Below are 25,582 nucleotides of genomic sequence, written 5' to 3' on the forward strand. Positions count from 1 at the left end.
CACACCATCATGATTATCTGGGTCATGAAGATCTTTTTTGTACAGTTCTTCTGTATATTCTTGGCACCTCTTCTTAATATCTTCTGCTTCTGTTAGGTCCATACCATTTCTGTCCTTTATTGAGCCCATCTTTGCATGAAATGCTCCCTTGATATCTCTAATTTTCTTGAAGAGATCTCTAGTCTTTCCCATTTTATTGTTTTCCTCCATTTCTTTGCACTGATCGCTAAGGAAGGCTTTCTTATCTCTCCTTGCTATTGTTTGGAACTCTGCATTCAAATGCGTATATCTTTCCTTGTCTCCTTTGCTTTTCACTTCTCTCCTTTTCACAGCTATTTGTAAGGCCTCCTCAGACAGCCATTTTACTTTTTTGCATTTATTTTTCTTGGACATGGTCTTGATCCCTGTCTCCTGTACAATGTCATGAACCTCTGTTCATGTCCATAGTTCATCAGATACTCTATCAGATTTAGTCCCTTAAATCTATTTCTCACTTCCACTGTATAATCATAAGGGTTTTGATTTAGGTCATACCTGAATGGTTTAGTGGTTTTCCCGACTTTCTTCAATATAAGTCTTAATCTGGCACTAAAGATCTCATGATCTGAGCCACAGTCAGCCCCAGGTCTTGTTTTTGCTGACTGTATACAGCTTCTCCATCTTTGGCTGCAAAGAATATATTCAATCTGATTTCGGTGTTGGCCATCTGGTGATGTCCATGTGTAGAGTCTTCTCTTGCATTGCTTAAATATGTTCAAGATAAAAGGAAACCATATCTAAAGAACTAAAGAAAAGTATCAACAGAATGTCTCACCAAATAAAGGATATCAATAAAGAGAAAGAAATGATTTAAAAAAACTAAGCAGAGTGGGAAAAAAACAGTATTAAGAAAGCAGAAAGGCAACCCCAAAGAGAAAATAATAGCAAACCATGTATCTGATAAGGATCTACTATCCAAAATATAGAAAATACAACTTGACAATAGAAAGACAAATAACCCAATTTAAAAATGAGCAGAGAACTTGAATAGACATTTCTTCAAAAATAAACAAATATAAACTTATTTTGCTTTAGATATGACATCAAAAGCAAAAGCAATCAAAGAAAGATGTTCAGTCATGTGCAACTCTGCAACTCTGTGGACTGTAGCCCACCGGGCTCCTCTGTCCATGGGATTTCCCAGGCAAGCATACTGGAGTGGGTTGCCATTTCCTTCTCCAGGAGACCTTTCCGACAACCCAGGGACTGAGCCCAGGTCTCTTGTGTCTTCTGCATTGGCAGACGAATTCTTTACCACTAGTGCCATCTGGGAAGCCCAGACAAATTGGACTCCATCGTATCTGGAGACAAAAATGCCTTTTCTGAATTTTTCATTTAAGTGGAATTTATACTTACGTGTTTTTTGCATTTGATTTTTTTCAACATGTTTTCAAGTTTCACTCATTCTGTAGGATGCATCAGCAATCTATTCCTTTTTGAGGCTGAATAAATCCCATTATTGGGTATACTTCATTTTGTTTATCCATTCATCAGCTAATATATATTTGTTTCTACTTTTCAGCTATTTTGAATAATGCTTATATGACATTCCTGGGCAGGTTTTTATGTGAACATATGCTATCAATTCTCTTGGATAGATAGCTAGGAGTAAAATTGCTGGGTCATATGCTAATTCTGTTTAACTTTTTGAGGAACTGCCAAGCTGTTTTCCATAGCAGCTGCACCATTTTACATTACCACCAGCAGTGTATAAAGGTTCCAGTTTCTCAAATTCCTTGCCAACATTCGCTCTTGTCTGTTTTTTAAATTACAGCCAGCCTAGTGAGTGTGAAATGGTACCTCACTGCGATTTTTGATATGCATTACCATAATGACTTGAGATATTGAGCATCATTTCATGTGCTATTAGCCATTTGTTTATCTTCTTTGGAGAAATGTCTACTAAGTCCTTTGCCTATTTTTAAACTGGGTTGTCTTTTTATGTTGAATTGTGTTTTATATAATCTAGAAACTAGTTGCTTATCATATTTGATTTTCAAATATTTTCTCCCATCTGTGAACTGTCTTTTTACTTTCTTGATGGTGTCCTTCAATGCACAAAAGGTTTTAATTTTGATGGAGTCCAATTTGTCTATTTTGATTACTTTTGCTTTTGAGGTCATATCTAAAGAACTATTGCCTAACACATGGCCACAAAGATTACCACCTATGTTTTCTTCTGAGTTTTATAGTTCTGGTGCTTACATTTAGGTCATTAATCCATTTAGAGTTATTTTTTGTATATGATATGAATTATCACATTTTGGATTCAAACAGTGAGTTTGATTCTCCTTTATTTTGTAGTGAAATCTCCCACAATGCATAGAACTCCTATTACAATGATAATAATTCTGTTCTATTAGCTCTATGTGCTTGAAATTTTTTGATTCATTTTATTAGTTTCAAGATCATTTACATTTTTACTCCATTTTGATTCTATTAAGCCATTTTTGTTTTAGTGAACTATAGGTGAATCAAAATATTGTGTCAATTTCAGATGTACAGCAAAGTGATTCAGTTATATACACATTATTTTTCAGATTATTTTCCATTACAGGTATTATAAGATATTAACTATACTTCCCTGTGCTATAAAGTAAATCCTTGCTGCTTATGTATCCAACATGTAGTAGTTTGTATCTGTTAATCCTATACTCCCAGTTTAGCCCTCCCATTTCCCCTTTGGTAACTGTAAGTCTGTTTCCTATGTCTGTGAATCTGCTTCTGTTTTGTATATAGATTCATTACTATTATTTTTTAGATTCCACATTTAAGTGATATATTTATCTTTCTCTGTCTGATTTAACTTAGTCTGATATTCACTAGGTCCATCCGTGCTGCTGCAAATGGTGATGTTTCACTCTTTTCCGTGGCTTAGTAATATTCATATGTGTATCAATGACATCTTAATTGTCTGTTAAGCCCTTGGGTTGTTTCCCTATGTGCCTGAATTTAAACACCTAAGTTCAAAATTCTTACTTTAATTTTACTGGTGTCTCCCATTATTCAAGAAATGTTTTGAGTCTACTACAGGCAAGACACTATAAGGATAGAGATAACTATATCTGACTCCCTATCAGCGCTGTTTATTGAGCACTTAAAATATACCTGACACAGTGCTAAACACTACATAGCTATTACCTAATTTGATCTTTACAAAAAAATCTGTGAGGTACTGTAGCATTATTTTACAGATGAGGAAACTGAGGCTCAGAAAGGTTAGATAATTTTCCTGGGGCCACAGAGTAATGGGACCTTTCATTATGTAACTGTGAGCTACACAAGTTGTGTGGTTATCTCCAGATAAGCCACTAGGTAAAAACCTAGCATAGTCTGATTCCAAAGACTGTGTGCTGTTAAATATTACATTATACTGCCTCCCCTTTGGGCAAGGAATCCATTTGGGCAAGGAAATTACAATCTGAGTCCTAGATGCCATTACAACAAAGTTGCAACAGGAGATGCACTGAGACAGACTATTAGAAATTAAGGTATCTGAAAAAGCTTAGGCTATATAGATGTTATGCCTAATATCACTTACTATGTCTAACTTTACAGAAAGTAGAGTTCATGTTGGGAACAAAGTATGTCCATAAAAACCTGCTGAAATAAACAGTAACTAAACAATGTTAAAAGGCAACACTAAAAATCAAAACAGTTGATCTTCTTTCCTTTCTTGATTTAAAAGACAAGGCTCTTTACTCCTCAGCCACTTTCTCTCCTTTTTTTCCCTAAAGGCATCCACATTCTCTTGCCATTCCCCTGGCTTAGTTTCCAATTCCTACTTCCAGACCTCCCATCATCTGGGCTGGCTTGACTTTCGATGTCTTAATATATTTTCACTAATAAAAGACACCAGAGTTGACTGCTGATTTTTCTATACCTCCTTAGCATCTCAGAGTTGGTCTGCTTTATACTTACAATTATTGTGTGTTCAATATGTTTTTTGGTTCTGTGACTGAATTATAAGGTAGTAATTCCCCCAACCTTCTTTCCATTTTCACAATGTTGATATTGTACAGAAAAATAATTTTAACAACTTTCATAAAAACAGAACAATGTTTAAAAGGCACTTACAATTCATGGTTTTCCTATAGTTTGGGTTACTTTGAAGCACTTACATTATTATTGTGAAGATATTCAATTGCTCGAAGAATCTGGAAGAGGTATTTTCTAAGTCGTTTACTCTCTAATCCGTGACAATAATGTTGTAACTCATCTAAAACTGTGTGGTCAATAAATTCAAACACCAAATGAATTTTCTTTTTCTGTCTAAAAACTTCAATCAGATTGACCAGGTTTTCATGACGAAATTGCTATCAACAAAAGAAATGGATTTTTAATAAGTATCTCATGCACCATAATTTGTACATATAAGACTCATATAATTTTAAAAAGAGGAAAATTCTGTTTCTTTTGCACCATGCATTTCAATAAAAATTTGTTGATTTACTTACATTCCTATTTTTTTAAATGTTTATTTATTTCATAGTTAATATATATAGAACAAAGGGAGATATATTGCTTTACTTTAAGTTGACATTTGGTTGCTTACTAAAATAATTCAGAGTTAACATGCTGAAATGTAACTTTGTATTCTGCTAAGAGATATTGTCCTATCCTTTAAATTGGCTGTGATTAAAAGGTCCTTATGATTTCAAATGAGCATGAATTCCAGTGCCACTGAGCATGTAATCCGAATTTATAGAAATTAATTGCTGTTTGGTCCTGAATGCTAAAGAGTAAAATGTAAGTTCCAGGTGGAGGTTATAAATTCATCACACTGTAACAAAAAGATATAAAAATATCTAGAAACTTTTCAGATATGTGAAATACCAATGTATATCCATAGGAAATTTATATAAATATACAATTATCTGTGGGTACATTTTAGCTCATTGTAAGATTCTATTAAGCAATGAAACATGTTTTTACATTGGTAAGCACTCACTGAAGATAATTTCAAAATGTCAATAATGGAATATATCAGCTTAGAAAACTAAAAGAGGTTTAACATTTTATGCTGCTTATTCTATTTTTTAACACACTGACTTAATTACAATCAATTTTCAAATTGACTGTAATTTCAATTACCAAAAATATTTATTCATTTGGTTAAAAATTAAGGGGTATATTTTCAATGTTGGATTCATCAAAAAGTTAACTTGTATGAAAAACGTTTGCCTTTATTCCAATGGCACAATATCAATTTTTCTAGTTATCTGTATTAATATACAAACTAAAGTCCTCAAAACATGACTAACAGAAAAACATGCCAAAATATAATGCCAGATTCCTTTCCTATTTTTGCTCCAATTTCCTTGGTTGGTGGGGTACCAGAGTGCTATAGCAACATGCTGGTAGTAGCGAAAAAAAAAAGACTGCCTTTGGATACTACAATATAATCCTTCAACTATGGAAAATTAATGTTTTCTTGTCCAGTTGTAATTTTAAAGGCTAAAGCAGAGAAGAGTGAGTACAAGTTAATAAGCATTAAGGAACATCCATCCAGGGGTACTGGAGAAGGAAATGGCAACCCATTCCACTATTCTTGCCTAGAGAATCCCGTGGACAGAGGAGCCTGGTGGGCTGCTGTCTATGGGGTCGCACAGAGTCGGACATGACTGAAGCGACTTAGCAGCAGCAGCAGCATCTAGGGATAAGGGATCAGTGACTTCCTCAGATAAACCTTGAAACCCCCAGAAATACTCCACTGTCCTTTTTCAGGTTATTTTTGTTTTCTTTTGTAAATGGAAAACTTTTCTACAGATATTCCCACTAATTACTCTAACTTATTTAATGAAATTCTAGCAGATAAAAATTTAGTTCTAATTAAGTCATTATGGCAGTTGTTTTTAGACTAAGAATGTTAACTAATCCAAGAAATGTCTCTTGTGGAATTAGATTTGATTAAACTAAAAATTCTACAAGAAATAAACCAATGGGAAAAAAAGTTAGGGTATCTCAAAATAGCTTGAATAGTTATAATAGTAAATTGTCAAATTCATCTCTGTGTTCTTGCCACATATCAGTTATTTTTACAAAACAATCAAGAAGGAAAAAAAAATCTGCTTAAATGCAACAAAGCTAAAAAAAAAAGAGCAAAAGATATTGCCTGGGAAAAGGTCTCCTAATCAGATTTCACTTATGGTGCACAAAGTTGCCTTCCAGTATTATTATGTTTTAGGTCATCTGGATAAGGACATGTATCTCTGACAAAATCATAACATCTCTACTGACTTTAACTTCCCTTTTCATTGTCTAGATATAGAGCAGTTCCAACAATCCACAGATGCCTAATATATTTCTTCTATTTAGAAAGCAAATTGATCCATCATATCTAATACAGACTTACAAAGCAAGAAGAGAATATTACTTTTGTATCAGATAAAAATGAACGAGAAGCTGTTTTTTTCATCACGTATAAAATATCTAGACTATGAACCTTAAAGCATCTAAATCCCAATAAACAAAATACATATGTGTATGTATATATATATATATATATATTTTTTTTTTTTTTTTTAAATCACTAGTTTTGTACCCAATCCCCTAGGAATGTTAATGCTCCTTTCTTTACACTTCTTTAAGTCTTTCCCTTGGGTGGACCTATCATACCTACGTGAAATTCTACCTTGTCCCCTGATCTCTCCTCATATTGTTCCCCATGTCTAAAAGCCTACTGGTCATCTTTACTGATTTCCTGTCACCTTGAATTCAACATTTCTAAAACTGAACTAGTTCCCAAACCATGTCTCTTTTGAGTCTCTGATATTTCCATCAATAGTAGCAATCACGGAACCTCAAAGATACCTTTGATTCCTCCTCTTTGTTGCCTTCTACACTTTCATGTCTTCTTTAGTAATATATTACTACTTTCCATTCAATTGTTGCATTCTAGCATGGTCCCTCACATTTAACAGGATTCTTGAATTAAGGCCACAACACATCTCCCTATTTTTAATTTCTCAGTCCTCCAATCTATTCTAAAAAATAATGCTAGATTAATATTAACCATTTCTTTACTCTGAATTCAAAATCTCTCAGAAAAATCAAGTTTTGATTTCTCAGCCTAAAAGACTTTAAAACCTACCTCCAATTTACTTCTCTAATCTCACTGCTTTCCACTTCTGTATAAGAAACTCTACAGGCAAATGCTCTTTGTTCACTCTGCTCTGCTCTTTGTCCTTTGTCTTGCTTTAGGCTCTCTGAGCTTAAGCTGTTCCCCTAACCTGGGAAACAGTAGTCTCTTCCTCTTTCTTAAATCCTACGTACCCTTTAAAGCCCAATTCAAGTTCCATCTTCTCCAAGAAATCTTCCCTATCTAGTAGGACTTTGTGTTAATCACTGGCTTTTATTGTGAATCACTTAAAATTCACTGTTATTTTTATATGCCCTCTTGTCTTTCTGATTAAATAATAAAAGTTCTGAAGAGCAGGTACTGTCTCTTACCTCATTATAGTCAAAACATCTGGCACAAACACAGAAATTTTTATTAAGTGTTATCAAACTAAATAATCGAATAATTCTTTCACATTTGGCAGTCTCTGTTACATTATACACAAGCACTTTTATCTAGTATCACTGTACACAATAAGGTAAGCTATCACCCTTGTTTTTCTATTCCAAATACCTATGTTAACTCAAGTATTTGTTATATAAGTTTTTATTTCATAACAATCTCTTTTTTGACTTACGGAGAGCAATTAAGGTAAAAGAAGCAAACCTTTAGAAACTTTATTTCCCTCATTGCAATTTTGTTGACAGACTTTTCTGGTTTTTCATAAAATATCTTAATGGCCACTATCTGCCCAGTATCCTTATGTTTACACTTCATGACTGTTCCATAACTTCCCTCTCCCACTTTTCCAAGGGTTTCATACATCTCCATTTTGAAGCCCGGTTTTTTCTTTATGGAAAGAAAGGATGGGGTGGGGGGGGAGAAGATTAAACATTCATACCTTTATTTATTCAAGGTGGATAATGCAATATCACAATAAACTAATACTTTAAATTACAGAAAAGGGTAAACTAGGAATCTTTTCCACGAGTCCTGTTTGTCTCTGGGAATTCTGCCAGTTCGGCAGCAAGGTGTCCTTATGTGGCTTCGGCCACCACCAGAACTTAGGGGAACTTCCTACTGTCTCCATCATTCCCACCAAGATTTAAGATGCTCTCACTACATGTCACCTATTCATCATGGGTAGGGTCCCCACACGTCTCGTCAAGCCCCATCAAATCTAAGTTTTCCGCAAAGCTGCAGTCACCAACAGATCAGGCCCCGGGACCCAAGAAAACCTTGGTCCCGCCCGCTCCTCAAACCAGGAGTCTTAGGGTCCCAGACCAGTGCCGCGCCCCTTTCCCCACCGTCGACCTCGTCCGGGCAGCCACCGCTGCCTCAGCCCATTCTGTGATCCTGCCAGCCTGGCTCAGTGCAGTCGCAGCGACTTCCACCCTACCTGGCTTGCTAGCTCCCCATTGCCTACTACCATAGCAACGGTGCAGCAGGTCACTAGCTTGGGGTCTACTGCGCAAGACCGGAAAACCGGCCAGGCCCGACCTGGAAGGGAAAATGGGAACGCGCGGACACAAGTTCCTGTGGGGGCTAACTGGAAACTTCCCTGCGGGTGGAGGTCGGTAATACGAGCAGCTGTCGATCAAACTGGGGCCACTACATAAGGTTGGTTCTGAGCCGCGACAGGGGAGGATCATATTTTGGCAAAAGCTCGAGAGACTGCAAATCCTCTAGGGAAGGGGAACCGGGGTGGAAGTTTATCCGACCTGCATCTTAGACGCCCGTAAGCCCGAGAACACTTGCTGCTTGTGCTGGATCCTAAAAGGATGCTTGGTGTCACAGGTTGAGACTTCTTGTAAAACGAGACTTCCAAGGAAGTCTTGTAAAATTATAGTTTTCTAAGTTACCTAGTTATCTTAATGTTACATAATCTGTGTTTGAGCTCAGCTGTCGACATTCATCCTTAAAACAGGGATAAGACGATTCATAAGAACATTTCTTGAACACCTCTTATATGCTTAAAATTTTTTTCTTGAACTCATAGTAATCCTCTTTTATAAAAATTCCCTTTCTACACGTCAAAACTCGTAAAAGGCCCTCTTTGGAAAAACAAATAATTCAAAGGGCTCCACCACAAAATAGAGTGACATATAAGGCACCCCACCTCCCGAAATCTTAATTGCCTAAGAACTAGACATGGGGTTCGGATCGAGTGACAGCCTCCAATGAATAAAAGGAATATCACTGGAAGTGCCCAGGCAGTGCTGTTTTCGTTATGGCTTTCATTTTCCTGTTAAAAAAAAAAGAAGAAGAAAAGCGTAAGAGGCCAGATCTCACTTTGCTTATGAATAAGAGAAAGTGTCATTATTATCCAATAAATTCTAGTCCAGTTGGTCTTACCCCAACATGCACATTAAAATCACACCTAGAGAGCTAGTTAAAAGGCCCCACCCCCAGAGATCCTGATTTAAATGAGTTAGGATAAAGAAATTGGTATTTTAAAACATTCCTAAGTGTTTCTATGTTGCGACAGCTTATATTGAGACACGGAGGGGAAAGAAAGGTGGTCATGGTTTTTGCTTATCACGATAAAAATATTCAAAATTGTCTTTCCTTTTGAAAAGTTATTCAACTATGTTATATTTTCTATGAATATTATAGTAAATCTTATACTGAACTCAGACTTGTAAAGCACACTTATTAAATATTTGTTGTTGACTTATTATGTTGTCAAAGATCAAAGCATGAATCAGTCCCTGCTCTCAGTGAGCTCACAATCTAGAGCAACTGAGTCTATACTATAAAATTATAGCCTTAAAACTATCCTTTCTACAACTAGGTTATGACAGGGTTGGTAACCAGGACAACGTATGATTCTTGCTTATACAATAAAGCTCTCAGACTTTAATGAAACTTACTTGGTTTGATCGAAAGCATTACTTCATTCTGGAAAACCATGACCTGTAGATTTCCAAAACAATTATAATTGCTAAACAAATGACATGACAGATTTTTTTTTTTTAATTTAGCATTTCACTATAGGTAACCCTAACAGTATGTCTCCATCCTTAGCTATAGGGAGGCTAAGAATTGCTATGGCAGGAAGGCAAAAAAATGAAAATAAGAAAATCACTTTTTGACTTACAGAATTACATTTGTCAGTGGGTATCTATCAAGTATTAGATCTGGCTAACTTGATCACCAAGGCAGTTAATAAAAGCAAGAGAAAGAATTCAGAGATTGAAGAAAGAGAGGTACCAGAAAAGTAGGGGAAATTAACCTTTTCTAGTTCAATGAAAGTATGCCCAACGCCATATTCCTAATTCTGTCTTCCTGTAACAACTTGGGTTGAGGAATCACCCAAATGGACTTAAAGAGCTCAGGATTCAGCCCGAAAACGTCTTTAAGAACAGAATTGGAGGTGATAGAGGAAGGGAACTCAATGACTAGAAATAATGTCAGAACTCCAACGGCCAATATCTCCGAGCCCCGGTGGGGGACATTTCAGGCCATTAACTTACTAGTGTTGAAAATCTGAAATAAGTTACTCAGGCTAGATACACAACCCCTATTCACGTCTGCATGATCTCTCCCCCACATGTGAGTCAAACTTTTAGGTTTGACAACCAGTCATCTACACTCTCTTTATACACACTATGATCAAACCCGCGCATTTCTTGACAAATACAACGGTACCCCACTGTAGACAAATCCAAGGACTCTGACACAAAGCCTCAAATAAGAGCAGACTCATAAAGGAAAAACAAAATTCCGTTTACAATCCTGTGGGGATTGTAAACAAACATTAAACAATCTGCACATCGTTCTTTCATCTCTGCCCAGCATTGCCAACCCTGGAAACCCCGCAATGTTCATACTGTAATATCTGGTGGCCCTAAGGAAGCATTTCAGGGGATTTCGCTTTGTATGGGCCTCAGCATTCAGCTGAGGAAAACGGACATCCCTTCACTTTTCCTCAGGTGCCAGATTTGATAAGCCATTGAGCCAACCAGAGGGGAGTTTTAAATCCAAATTATTTGGGGCTTTAGAGATTTAAGAAGCAAAACAAACTACTGCTTCCGACACAATCTCATCAATAGCTGTTCGTAGAACAAAATGGAGAAAAAACATAAAAGTGCATACCAGCCCTCAGCCTGTAAATTTAACTACCGGGCTGAAAGACTTGGCCGAAAGTTAAATCCAGGCGACGCTCTCACGTGATCGGTCCTAATGGCGTCATAGGGACACGTGGTTCTAGATACTTCGTCCCCTCCCCCTCGGAGGTGGATTGTTGACAACGCCGCCGGCGGTCACGTGATCTTACGTCATCCTACCTCCTTTCCCTGAAATCTCTGGCCCCGGATGTGTCCCTCTCTCCCCACCCGGCTGAGCCTAAACTAGTGAAAGAGGGGGAGACGGGTTGGTGTTTCAGTTTCGGTCCTTCTTAATCACAACCTCCAGTCTGAGCATAGGGAACAATAATTGGTCGATTCGTTCAAGGAGACAAAAGGGATAAGGTCCCTGCTGAAGGGCTCCCATAACTAGCTCTCCTACGTCCCGTTCCCTTCTCCCCCACCCCTCACTGCATGGTACCGGCGGAGGGCGGAGGGATCTGGAGGCGGCGGAGGGAGACGTCATTGCAGGGTTGTTTGTGCAACCTCGGCGGCGGCGGTGACCCACAGTGATTCGGCCGCCGCGCCGGGGGGTGGGGGGGCTGCGCGGGACTCTTTTCTTTCAGACTGACCGCGGGGCTGCTGGGGAGCATGTCGACCCCGGCCCGGAGGAGGCTTATGCGGGATTTCAAGCGGTAAGCGCCTTCATTTTCGCCTGAATGACGACTCCTCCCCAAAGCTACGGGGCTAGGGTGGGGATCCGGGACACCTTCCCCTCTTGACCCTAAGAGGGCTGCTGTGGGCCCAGGGGGACAGACGGTAGCCCAGTTCTAGCCCCGTTTTAGCACTCTCTTCTCCTTGGTTGTTCACTTGTCCTACGTAAGAAATTTTGATACTTCCTCACCACCACCCTACCCCCACAAAAAAGTAAAAAGATGGCTATGGTCTGTCCTACGATTCCTTGCTGCCCACTGCGGCCAGTTGCCTGATACCTCGCCCTAGCTTTCAAATCTCATCCTTCGCCTCTGCACCCTGCGGTGCCTCTTCTCTCTGCCCTAAGAGCGAGCCCTTGCAGAAGCCTTTCCACCGCTAGCTACACCAATCAGCTTTGTTCGATGGCCTTGCAGTCTTCTCCGACTGCCAGGGTTGGGGCCAACCCCCGCCTCCCTCCCCATTCTTTCTGCAGTGAGGGTGGGGTCTGATGCGCGAGGGCCGGAGGTTGTTAACCCATCCTCCGAAACCCGACTCTTCCCCCCCCCTCCCCCCCCGCCCGCCTGAAAGGACCTTGAGAACTGGCTTAGAGGGCTGGGACTCGGGCTGGCAAACCCGGCTGCCAATGCTTTCTGGAACTCAGCTCTGTAGCCTAGTGTATAAAGACCTATCTATAGCCTCCAAAGTCTGGAAAAATGCCTTCCTGGAGGCTGGCGCTAACCTGATACTCCCTGAGCCTCCTTTGTAAAATAGGGTTTTGTTAGATGTTAGGGTTGATGATGAGGAAGTGACTTTTTTCCCCCCAGTTGTTTTACTTTGAATGCTTACAGGTACGGAGAAGAAAATAACCAAGAAAACTTAGCGTTACGCTCCCATGCTCATTTTTAGGTGGTGTTCTAGGGAGACCTGCCCTGCTTAAGAGAAAAAATGCAGTGTAAAAACTTGGATTGGCTTATCAGGAAGTAACCTCTCAACTTCATTGTAAACCTTTAAATGAAGCACTTGGAGGCCATTGTTTCGGGCTTTGCCCAGTTTGGCCTTGAGTGTATTGGTAACTTAGCCTTTATCTTTGGTGGGCGATGTCACACGCAGCGTATCTTCCAAGGGTTCTCTTCGTCATGGCTTGTATTGCTTGAGGTTGACTAAAAGCCATTTTGGGGGGGCTAATTCCAAGAATCATACCACATGACGGTGTATTTGTGTGTGTATATATGTGTGTGTGTATATATATATATATTTAGTGTCGCGTTTACTTTTTTTTTTCCCCGAGATGACAGTTTTAAAAGGAGATACTCCTTTTGGTGCAAAACTCGGTTTCTACAGCTTGAAACCATGAGTGAAATTCCAATAATAAAATTTCAAGATTCCTGGCCTTTGGTACCCTGGTTTTTCATTGCAGTTCTCTGCTTAATTCTGAGTTGTGTGCTTGGCACCTTCGGTAGTTTTCCAAGGGTCTTCGTTTGCAAGAATTTGTGACAGGTGTTGGAAGATAGCTCTGTATATGGGCGCATGATCTGAGAGATAAAATGCAGTATTGGTGCAGAGCTTTTAAAATAGGGACTGAGGGAAAACCTAGCCAGAGCTTTGCTTACTCTAAAAGCTACTGCTAACTAAAGCAAATGGAATAAAGTAGTTCTACTCCCCCAAACTAGTTTGCTGATTAAACTGGATGCAAGTGTTTTTCAGTCATTTAATGTTTACACTGAGCTGGGGTCTTTATATTTTGTTTGGGGGAGAGTTTTTTTGGTGGCCGTGTTGCCCAAGTAGCTTTGGTTAGGACTCACACAGCCTTTGAGAGTTTACAGTAGCAAAGTTGATGGTTGAGTAAATAGTGTTTTTTTGCACTTGAGGTTTTTCCTTTGTTGTTATTGTTTAAAGTAGTTCTTGAACAGATATCTTAACCTTGGTGATATTTGAAGAGGGATGACTCCCAAGCCATTTAAAGTGGTATGGTTTATTCCAGCTCAGCACAGCAAGAAAATGGATTTAGTTTGTTTCTCAAAGTAGATGGTTCAAAGATGTTTGATTGGCCTTCTTAGTGGCCTTAATGTTCAAGTTTTAAAATTTCTATTCTGGATTTCTAGATTGCAAGAGGACCCACCTGTGGGTGTCAGTGGCGCACCATCTGAAAACAACATCATGCAGTGGAATGCAGTTATATTTGGGTGAGTTGAAAGAAATAACAAATGGTAGGTAAGGTGATTCTTTTAAGAAAATTGAATGTATAACAGCTAGGAAAGGAAACTGAGGGATGAGGAATCTTACAGAAACTGTAAGATTAAAAAAAATTCTGATAAAGACTTTTGGCAGTCATATAAAATTTGATTTTATAATCAATGGGTTTTATTTGATAAAAATATCATTTGAGACTACAGGAGAATGATAAGTTAGTTTGTACAAAATGTGCCAAGCAAATGCTTAGTATGCATTCTACTAGAACTGTAAAAAGAGTAGGAACCAAAAATATTGATAACTTCCACCATAGTAAGAATTTAAATAAAAAGTGTTTCACAGCTTAATGTGAAATAACTGAATGGAGCCTTTCAAGGTGCAGTCTTATATTTTACATATAGTATATATTGCATGTAGGCTTATTTGCATAAGAGCATTATTTCTTCATGCTCTTTCTTTGGTTTTCCTGAGCTGGATTTTATTTTCTTTCACTCTTTAAAAAAATTTAATTTTCTTTATTATTTTTTGCTGTGTGTGGACTATCTCTAGTTACAGTGCCCTGACTTCTCATTGCAGTGGCTTCTCTTGTTGCAGAGCGAGGCCTTCAAGCTCGGTAGTCGCAGCACACGGGCTCAGTAGTTGTGGCATGAGGGCCCTAGAGGGCACGGGTTCAGTAGCTGTGGTCCGTGGGCTTAGTTGCTCCTCTACTTGTGGGACCGTCCCAGACCAGGGATCGAACCTGTGTCTCCTGCGTTGACAAGTGGATTCTTGACTTCTGGACCTCCAGGGAAATCTCTTGTTGCTCTTTTTATACTAGGGTTTTGCACTAAAACTTAAAAGGAACACTTCTGTAAACAGAATTCTGAATTGCCATTGACTCCATTTTAAGAGTCTACATTAAAAATTAGTGGGGAAAATGAGTGTAGTTCACCCTTCGAAAGTAAAGTCGTATTAAATCAGGCCGGTAGCATGCTTCTTTGAGATCTTGAATGTACCTTGCAAATAATAATTAAACCTTACCAACCCAGCTTTGTAAAGCAATTAAAAAAACAAACTTAAAAAAAAAATTTTTAAAGTAAACTTCAGGTTGCTGCTTAGGAAAGATGAGATAGGGATATGGTACAATGAAAAGACGTGGACAAAAGAAACTGGCATTCTTGGTGACATCAGATAAATTTAGTTGGGTTGAACAAAGAGCTATTTCTCTTTTGAAAAGCAGGATACTTTGGTATCATAATTATCTTAAACTAAAGGGTATTGACTTCCATTTCATTGATACATATTGAAAATAGGAATTTTTCTGTTAATATATTTACAAAAGGATTGATATTTATGAACTGAATTTTTTCTGTGCTAAATTTATGACAAGTTTCTTTTGTTTTTTGTGAAACCATTCTAAAAGGAAAACTTGGAAAATGAAAGTTACCATTTATGTCTTGCGTTTGTTGTTGTTAGTTGCTCAGTTGTGTCTGACTCTTTGTGACCCCATAGTCTATAGCCCGCCAGGCTCCGCTGTCCATGGAATTCTCCAGGCAAGGATACTGGAGTGGTTAGCCATTCCCTTCTCCAGGGACTCTTCCCAACCCAGGTATCCAACCTGGGTCTCCCGCATTGCAGGCAGATTCTTTACTGTCTGAGCCACCAAGGAAACCCCTTTTATGTGTATATAAATACAAATCCAGGGCTAAGGTGATATTAACAATAAATAATCCACCAATTATCGGAATGAGCTCCTCTTTCTCTTGTTTGAGTTTATCCTCTCCACTCTTTGAAAATCAGGAAAAAGCAGAAAGAAAAACTTTTTTTAATCATAAATCTTCTTGTTTTCAGACCAGAAGGGACACCCTTTGAAGATGGTAAGTCATTCTCAATATGTTTTCTATAGTGTTAAGAAGCTTCTTTTTAGTAGAAAATTATAACACCAATCTATCTAGTTAAGGCTATTTTCTATTAATAGATCGGATTAAAACTAAATAATGCTACTGAGAATTTATAGTTTACAAAGAACTTTCTTCCCATGTCAGCTTGATCACCTTCATTGCTAGTTCTTCTGTTACTTTTGTATTGGCTCTTGAACTCTAGGCCTACGTGGTGGGGTCTACATTGAGAATAGTTTTAAATTTAAATGACCTCATAGCATGCTAAAGGTGTCCCTGAGGTAAACATCAGAGGAGTATTTATCATGCATTTTTAACTTTATATATGTTGATCAGTGCTCTTAATTGTGTGTAACTGCCAGTAGATTGACTTAACAGCTATCTTTTGACACCTGTAAATAGTTAGCATTCTACAGAATCTTTTGCATCTTAAATTCAGTATTTAACCAAGAGCCAGAAAAATGGAAAACTTGTTCTAATGTGTACTTAGAGTTGAACTTATTAAATTGATTTTAACCAGATACTTAAAGTTTTCCCTAATACAGCATGAATTTTTAAAATGTGTTAAATAGATTTGTCTTAGTTTATCACAGTGGCTCCAGAATTAACCCATCAAGGTTATTTACACAAATAATGATTGCAGAAGTATTTTTAAGGAGAAAACCTGAATGTTTAGTAGGAGAAATGGTTAAGCAAATTATTAAATATCTAGACTGTAGAGTATTATGTACCTATTAAAGAATAAGGTAGATCTGATTGTATGTCTGAGGAGACAAAAAAGTTGTAGAATGTATGTTACAATACCGCAGTTTTACTGACTAGCATACATGCCTGTGTGTGTGTGTGTGTGTTTAAAGGCTTGTATACCATACTGCTATCAGTGGTTACCTCTAGATGGTGGGGGAGGGGTAAGGAGTTGAAGAAAGGTACTCAAGGGGTTCTGCTTTTTACTCTGTACCAAGGATTCTCAAGGGTGGTCCACAAGCTCTTTAAGTTTCCTGAGACCTTTTCAGGGGTTTCCTGTGATCAAAACTGTCTTCATAGCAATAGTAAGGCTTTTCTTTTCCTACCTTTTATGTTGTATTAGCATAGCACTGATGGTACAAAAGCATTAGTGACTAAAACTGGCCCTAAGCAATTTAGTGCCTTGGCACATACCAAGACAGTGGCACCAAACTGTGCTTGGAGTCGTATTTTTTGCATTTTTTTAATACAAGATGTCAGTTTCACTTTAAAATGTTTTGATGAAAAAGTGGGAATTACTAATATTGCTAAATTCTGACCATTGAGTATGCTGCTTTCTGATATTCTGCTTGATGAAGTTGGAAGTATGCATACAGCACTTCTCTTGCATACCAGTTTGATGGTTGGAGGGAAAGCAGTTTCTGCGGTTGTTTGAGTTACAACTTGAATTACTGCTTTTTTCATGGAACATTTTTACTTGAAAGAATGACTGGCAAACTTTGGTTATTTAGATTTGAGTATGTATTTGGTTGCCATATTCTTAGTGAAAGTGTTAGTTGCTCAGTCATGTCTGACTCTTGGTGACTCCATGGACTATGGCTCGCCAGGCTCCTCTGTCCATGGAATTCTCTAGGCAAGAAAACTGGAATGGATAGCCATTCCCTTTTCCAGGGATCAAACCTGGGTATCCCACATTGCAGGCAGATTCTTTACTATCGGAGCCACCAGGGAAGATTTTAAATTAAGTTGAGGAAAGTGACTGACAGGATTTGTTGCTGCTGATAAAATTATGGTTTCCCAATACTTTTTTCTCTGATGAGATTAGTAGATGGTATTACGGTTGTGACTTTGTTTTTGATGGTGTATATCTTTCTCTCTAGTCACTAAGTCATGTCCGACTCTTGTGACCCCATGTACTGTAGCCTGCCAGGCTCCTCTGTCCTTGGTGTTCTCCAAGCAAGAATACTGGAGTGGGTTGCCATTTCCTTCTCCAAGGGATCTTCCCGACCCAGGAATTAAACCTAGGTCTCCTGCATTGCAGGCAGATTCTTGACTGACTGAGCTATGAGGGAAGCCCTGGTGTATATAGATACATATCAAATGAAATATGGCAACATTTAGATGATTTAGATAACTCAGTGAACTGGTATTTTCCAAATGGCCATTGTGTTAGGAAATTATGGATGGATAAAAGATACATGCAATTGTGCATTAGTCATTAATATAAATGATGCAAAAAGTTTATATGGCTTCAAATTTTATGTTGTAGCTAATCTTTAAAAACTTTACCATTTCTTCTATGTAATATCAAAAAAGAATATCTACCTTTATCTGAAAAGGCTACGAAAATACTCCTTCCTTTTTCCTTTACATATATGGAAGAGGCCTGATTTTCTTCATGTATCTCAACCAGAACAGCATGTTGCAACAGATTGAATGCAGAGGCAGCTGAGAGAATGCAGCTGTTTTCTGTTAAGCTAATCATTAAAGAGATTTGCAGATAAACAGTGCTACACTTCTCACTAACTTGGTGGAGGAAATATAGTTATTTTCATTAAATGTTACTTAGGTTAATGTGTAATGAATTTATAGTTGTTAAGTATTTTAAGATTTCTTTGAGTAATCATTTCTAATACAACAGATATCAATAGTGATAGCACAAGGTGTGCTGGAGACAGTTTATACCAATTATGAGAATGGATTGTTTAAAAATTAGGGGAATTTTTTTTTTAATTAATTTTTGGTGGAAATGCCATAAAATGGTGTGCTGTTGCATGCATCTCTTCCCATCTTCATGTTCAGTGACTTCACATTCGAAGCTTGGTGTGATTGGGAGTAAGAGTATAAAGGGGTCCAGAGATCCCATAAATATGAAGAAAGCAAGCTTAAAGCTGTTTTTTATTTGTGTTTACATGAAATGTTTACATTGTACATTTTGTAATGAAGGAAAATTAAAAGTAAGTGTAAAATATATATAACATTAGGTATTAAAAATATATTAGGTTATAAGGCTCTCTTTGCTAATGAACTATACATTTCATAGAACCTCTTAATATATCAGAACGTGAGTTAAATATCACCTTTGATTTTGTTTGTATCTTTGGCCTCCCTAATCCCAAATTTCCAAACAACAAAAAATTTAAAGAGGTAGAGGTTATATATTGAATATATGAGCAATGAAAATAGTGTTAAATATTTTACTAAATACATGTCTTTGATCTTGGTAGACTGAAGTCATGAGTTTAGAATTTAGGTTGAGAAAGTGTGTTTTTTTTTTTTTTTAATTGAATTGATAAATAAGGAGAGAAGCTTGTGGAGACATCTTGAATGGTTTAAACTTTTATTGACTTCATTAGGAATAGGCTTCAACTTACTGAGTAAGCCCACAGTGGGTAATTGGAGCGCCTATGGAGCCTTCAGGTATATTTCCTCAAAGTGAAACATCTCTGGATAGTGTATAAACACAAAAGGAGTCCAGAATGACAAACATAAAACTATATATTAATGGTGGCTGTGTCTGCTTAAATAGATTTGTAATTTGAGTTGAGAGTTCTTTGTACACTGAACAGATTGACTTTGTTACAAATACATAATTTTTTTTTTAATGCCTGTCTCTTGACCAGCAAATAATGATTTAGGCTGACCAAAATGTATCATATTGGTTTATAACCAACAGTAGACAGTTACACTAATGCTTAACTGATTCTTGACTTAAATGTTGGGAACAGAAAAAGACTTTTTCACATTAGTGGTCATACCCTCCAGTCTGAGTCCTTTGTCATATAGCTCCTCTCAAAATCATTTGGCACCTCCTTCTAAGTTATGGTAAATTAACTGTAGTTACTCAAATGTGCATTTAAAAGTTTGGTAACTAGGGCAAAATTGCCTGCCAAAAATATGACAGTTAATGTTCTTACCAGTAGTATATGTTAAGTGCTTGTACCCCCAAATGCTTGCCAGTGTTGTATATTATCAATACATAAATAGAAATATATTTAGTATGTTTTATATGCTAAACCAAAATTAACATTAATTTTTGTGTGGTTGTGCAAAAGCCAGCATGGGGTTGGGAATTAATTGGTGACAAGATAGAAAAGTTATGCTTGTCATTACTGTAATTATTTTGGTTTGTTTTCTATCTAGGTACTTTTAAACTAGTAATAGAATTTTCTGAAGAATATCCAAATAAGCCGCCAACTGTTAGGTTTTTATCCAAAATGTTTCATCCAAATGGTAAGTAGCATTTTATTAGCTTTTGCAAATGATAGGAGGAAGAAAGAGTTGTTTCATCCTTTTAGCTGTTGCCTATGCTTTTCATTATTAGGGCCCACCTCTCAATGTTGCTTCCATGTCAGTATTAACCATACTTTTTTAGTCTGGAATCTTACCAAGGTTCCTGATTTGAGGGAAGTTTTATTAACTTCTGATCTAATATCTATTTATTTGTCAGAATGTGAAAGATACTAAAAAGAATTTGTAGCTTAAAGTTTAGCTGTAAAACTACAAACAAATGTTCAAAATTGAGATCATGTTATATGTAAAATTAAGGAAATATCCTTTTTCTTTTTTTTTTGGCTGATCGTGTGGCGTGTCAGATCTTAGTTCCCTAACCAGGGATGGAACCTGTGCCCCCTGCATAGGGAGGGTGGAGTCTCAACCACTGGATCACCAGGGAGGTCCTTTGGTTATTTTTGTTAACCCTCCATATTGATAGCATGGTTTCCCTTTTTTCCCACTATGAGTGGAAAACTTCATTTAGTTAACTTCCTGGTTTACTTTTTTTTTTTTAATCTTTATTATTAAAAGATTCATATACTTGCTATTCACCCATTTAAGTTGTACAATTCAGTGGTTTTTAGTACCTTGACTGAGTTGTACAGTCATCACCATAATCAATTTTAGAACATTTTTATCACTCTCCCAAAAAAATCCCATTCCTGTTAGCAGTCCCTCCCCATCCCTATCCCCTTGCCTCCCAGCCATAGGCAACCACTGGTTTATTTTCTCTATGTAGGTTTGCTTATTCTGGACATTACATATAAATGGAGTCATATATGTGTCATATAATGTATGTGATCCTTTGTAATTGATTTCTTTCAGCTGCCATAGTTTTCAGGTTCATCTCGTAACACGTACTGTACTTCATTTTATTGCTGAGTTATAATCCATTGTATGAATAGACTACATTTGGTTTATCAGTTGATGGATGTTCGGTTTCTAATTTACTTTTGTATTACTTCTCAAAAATAGTTACTACTTCAAAACTTTAAAATCATTTTGCATTTTTATGGGTTTTACAGAGGTGATGATTTTTGCTTTGAACTTGCTATGTTTGATGTTCTGTGGAGTACACAGTATGCAGTTGGCTATGCTGCTTTTAAAGCTGAGAGTTAAATCTGGTCTGACGCTAACAATTGGAAATACCTAGCACATAGACAGTAATTGAGGCCATGAATAAAGTTGCCCCCAGAGGTTGTGTAAAGGGTATAAGATGGAAGAAGACCAAGGATAGAGTCCTGAAGAATGACAGTATTAAGTGTAATTTACCTCCTCTCCCCAAAAAGGCCTCACTTCCTCCTGTTTTGATGTAGAGTGATCAGACTTGTTCTGTGAAGCTTTCCACAATTTGATAGTATCAGTAACATTCAAATGCACGTATTCATTGTCAACACAGTGATTCTATTTTTGTAAATTTATTGTACATATACATAATCTGGCAAGTGGATAAAAATTTATGTTCATTGTTTGTATTCTCACATAACCAATTCAAGAAGGGGAAAAATCCACTCTCAAATATTAAACTTTTAAAATAGTAATCACTTGATTCTTATTTTTATTATGAGAGGAATGCATACTTATTGGAAAAACAAATCAAAGTACAAGTGAAGGTAAATAAGATCCTTCATAATCCTACTATTTACAGATATCTACATTTTGGCATTGAGTCTTACAAATGTTTCTGTGACTGCCTGTACTTCAAATTAAAGTATTTGTAAATGATTCTTTATAAGAAATGGAATTATAATAGTAATTGGAAACTTACTAATGTAATATATTAGGGATGTCATTCTATGTTAATTAACATATGGTAGACGTGTATCATTTCTGGCAGCAGTATTGGTATGTGCCATTAATAATGTACTGTTACTTAGCCAGTCCCCTCACTGTGGACCACAAATCATTTCCAGGTTTTCACTTCTGTAAAGAGTATTATAGAGAACATGCTGTAAATAAAACTTTGCATGTGCACTTTTAAAGTAGAATTGCTATTTCAAAAAATTAGCCCCCCAGCCAAGAGCTTTATTTAGGAATATTTAGAAGTGTGGAATTTAAACAGATTTGTTATATGTTATGTGCTGAAAAAATTTAACTGTCACTCAGCCTCCTCATCAAAAGATATGTTGTAAACAGTCCTTAGTTTGAGACTGATTTTCCTGTGAGACAGAAAGTTTTAGTTATTAACCAATGTTCAAGGCTTATGACTGAACCAAGCATTCTGTTTGTGGTAAAAAAAAAAAAATTACTGTTTAATTATTAGATATGACCAAGTTAACATGTAACCAATTTTAGTGTTGTCTTTGCAGTGTATGCTGATGGTAGCATATGTTTAGATATCCTTCAGAATAGATGGAGTCCAACATACGATGTATCTTCTATCTTAACATCAATTCAGGTAAGCATGTTAGAATGCATCTTAATTTTTCAAGATTCTGTGGCATATAATTGACTCTTTTAGGATCAGTTTAAAGGCCAGGTGAGCAAACTGACCTTCCCAACGCTAAGGTTACCAGTGGCAGACCTCATACAGATTCCTCAGGATTTTCATACAACTGATCTGCTTTCTCATTAGTGATCATGTTGGATCAAATCCACGATCATTTTCCTGATAAAATTAAAGTATAAATTGTTCTGACAGATCAAGTGATTTTGTTTTGTTTCTTTGGTTTGGGGGTTCTTTTTTTTTTTTTTAATTTTTCGCTGCATCTTGCAGCCTTGGGGTCTTAGTTCCCCAACCAAAGACAGAACTCGTGCCCCCTGTGGTGCAAGTGCAGAGTCATAACCACTGGACCACCAGGAAATTCCCTCACCAGTCAAATATTATTCATGCCTAGAAAGTATAGCCCGGAGAAGGCAATGGCACCCCACTCCAGTACTCTTGCCTGGAAAATCCCATGGATGGAGGAGCCTGGTAGGCTGCAGTCCATGGGGTCGCTGAGGGTTGGACACGACTGAGCGACTTCACTTTCACTTTTCACTTTCATGCATTGGAGAAGGAAATGGCAACTCGCTCCAGTGTTCTTGCCTGGAAAATCCCAGGGACGGTGGAGCCTGATGGGCTGCTGTCATGGAGTCGCACAGAGTCGAACACGACTGAAGCGACTTAGCAGCAGCAGCAGCAGAAAGCATAGCCAGAGGTTATGGAGAAAGATGAAAAAATCTTGGGAGAGAGAAAGATAATTGTTTAGTAAAAACATAGGGACCTTAAGAAACTGCAGTGCAGAAAAGCATCATTTTGCCCCATCCAAGAAAGGCTATTTCAAAGGAAAGTAATGTAACTTCCAACCAAAGCACTCTGGCAGAATATTTCAGAGTTGACCTTGAATGACAGTTCAGGAGGAAGGTTTGGGGTGGAGTCAAATTTTAGTTACATGGATTTGAGAGGAGCAGATGTGATATTTTGGTTTGTGGCCTTCAAGTTTTTTCTGTCACACTTCTGCTTTAATTTGAGTCATAAACAGTATTTTCAGCCTTCCTGTTATTAATATATTCCCTTGCTGCTAGGTGTATATGTTTTGTTGATTAAAGGAAATAAGGTATACTACCCAACTTACTGCCAGGAATTTGCAAACCTATCACAATAATAGAGTTTAACTTTGGAAAATGTTAGTTGCTGAGCTATTTTGTAGACATTGTATATTAACCAAATCAAATATGCTGAAGAATATTTGTTCTTTTCCAGTTTCTTTGAAATTAGAGGTCTTAAGGCAATTGAGAGCTATCTGTTTTGAAAACTGAAGTTTGTAGCAATAGGAAACTTCTTACTGTGTTTAGATCTGAAAATACATGAGACATACTAATTTCTTTCTTCTTTAAGTAATTTGTTTTCTATCACTTTTGTGCTCCATATCTGACCATGTTAATATAAAAAATAACTCTACATACGTGTTTTTTCTTTTGTCTTTCCTTCTAGTCTCTGCTGGATGAACCGAATCCAAATAGTCCAGCCAATAGTCAGGCAGCACAGCTTTATCAGGAAAACAAACGAGAATATGAGAAAAGAGTTTCGGCCATTGTTGAACAAAGCTGGAATGATTCATAATAGACAACTGGTCTGTTAATCTTTTTCATCATTGTTGTGTATAATTTACCTCTCAGTAGAAAGGCTAACAAATTTTAAGTGCCACAGGTTTTAAGGATTCTGCAGAAAAAAAGTCCTTCAGTTTAGAACCTACAAAAGCTTGTGTATCTTGATTAATGTACTTTTTATTGCATGGTGTGAACTAAGTTATTGCTTACATAAATTTGTAATATATCCTGTTTGTATTTTTTTCCAAGTGTATAATGTTGGTGTGGAGTTTTCATGACAGAATATACACATTTTGTAAATCTGTACTTTTTTCAAATATTGAATGCCTTATTTTTGAATTCTTTAGATTTTTAAATTGGAGAAAAGCACTTAAAGTTTTTTATATATGAATATTACATGTAAAGCTGTTAAAATACATACTTCAGTGCAAGAGACTTTGTCACTTATTTCCTTATCTAAGTAGGAGGGGTTAATAAGTCTCTAGCTCTCTATCAATTGATAGTTTCATTTCCAATTTCAAAAGAACAGATTTATATTTTATCAAGAAATTCAGATTTGATTCTAGATACCAATTATAATCTCAAACTTTATTTTGAATGTACCTTTATTAGTTTTAGTTGAGCAATTATAACTGGTTTGATTCTGTCCAACTCTGTATTTAGGCCACTTATTACTGTTTCTTCATGCACTACTTACTGTTAAACTGCACCCTTTGATTTCACAATTTGCACCTCCACCATCGGGTATTGGCACCTCTACCTTGAGCAGAGAGCTTATGCAACTTACTTTGCTGCTTGATAATACTTTACAAGATTTTTGATAATGAAGAAAGTAAAACGATCAACGTTAAACAAAAATCCATGCCCTACAATTAACAATATAAGAATTTGTTGCATTGGTTTGAACAAGGCAGATATTTGGAAGGAATCTTAGTGTAATTTAAATATTTGAAAACTGCCTTTTAATGCAATTGCCTATCTGTTTGTTCTGGAAAAATGTTTTAATACCAGGGCCTGTTGAGTTGCTTTCTCTTGTGGAGATTTTTTTTTTTAATCTCCTAAATTGTATAAAAGCTGTACTGCATCTTAGTTTACTGGATAAACTTAAAACACAGTATTTGTAGAAAGCTTAATCCAAGCTATCCTATGCCTTCAAATAGTATAGAAAATGGAAAATATACAAGTAAATTCTGTTGAACCACCTGTGTAGTCTTTCTAGTAGTTAAAACAGCTATTTCATTAACCCCAAAAGTTTCTTGCACATTCATACTAGCTTAGTTAGCTAACAGCATCTTTTCTATTAGAAGATGGATTTTCTTTTCTACTGGAAGACTTAGAAGGACAATTTCTATAGTTTCTATTAAGCAGAGCTTAGAAAGGAGAAG

General features: G+C 37.0%; 2 protein-coding genes across 7 annotated transcripts in view; one reads left to right on the forward strand and one right to left on the reverse strand.

Moving 5' to 3' along the window:
* The window catches only part of CDKL3 (cyclin dependent kinase like 3), a 49,083-nt gene extending 37,555 nt beyond the window's left edge, over window positions 1-11,528 (reverse strand). For 4 of the 6 annotated variants that reach the window (XR_011567679.1, XR_011567680.1, XM_070793587.1 and 1 more), the window contains exons 1-5: window positions 11,198-11,528; window positions 9,973-10,015; window positions 8,821-9,344; window positions 7,766-7,948; window positions 4,161-4,355 (exon numbers count right to left, since the gene is read on the reverse strand). Coding sequence is in view for 4 of the 6 variants with exons in the window: in XM_070793587.1 (XP_070649688.1) it covers window positions 4,161-4,355; window positions 7,766-7,948; window positions 8,821-8,826 (384 nt within the window). In the remaining 2 variants the exon portion in view is untranslated. Of the gene's footprint in view, window positions 1-4,160; window positions 4,356-7,765; window positions 7,949-8,820; window positions 9,345-9,972 lie in introns of all 6 variants that reach the window. The other 2 variants (XM_070793590.1, XM_070793588.1) reach the window with 2 other exon arrangements.
* A 168-nt stretch (window positions 11,529-11,696) lies between these two features.
* On the forward strand, window positions 11,697-25,395 carry UBE2B (ubiquitin conjugating enzyme E2 B). The gene is made up of 6 exons (XM_019964925.2): window positions 11,697-11,861; window positions 13,962-14,042; window positions 15,880-15,905; window positions 20,034-20,123; window positions 22,475-22,563; window positions 24,082-25,395. The coding sequence occupies exons 1-6, from the start codon at window positions 11,818-11,820 to the stop codon at window positions 24,208-24,210; spliced, it is 459 nt and encodes a 152-aa protein (XP_019820484.2). The 5' UTR covers window positions 11,697-11,817; the 3' UTR covers window positions 24,211-25,395.
* The last annotated feature ends 187 nt before the right edge of the window (window positions 25,396-25,582 follow it).

Source organism: Bos indicus, chromosome 7 (assembly GCF_029378745.1).
Source record: "Bos indicus isolate NIAB-ARS_2022 breed Sahiwal x Tharparkar chromosome 7, NIAB-ARS_B.indTharparkar_mat_pri_1.0, whole genome shotgun sequence".
NCBI lineage: Eukaryota > Metazoa > Chordata > Mammalia > Artiodactyla > Bovidae > Bos > Bos indicus.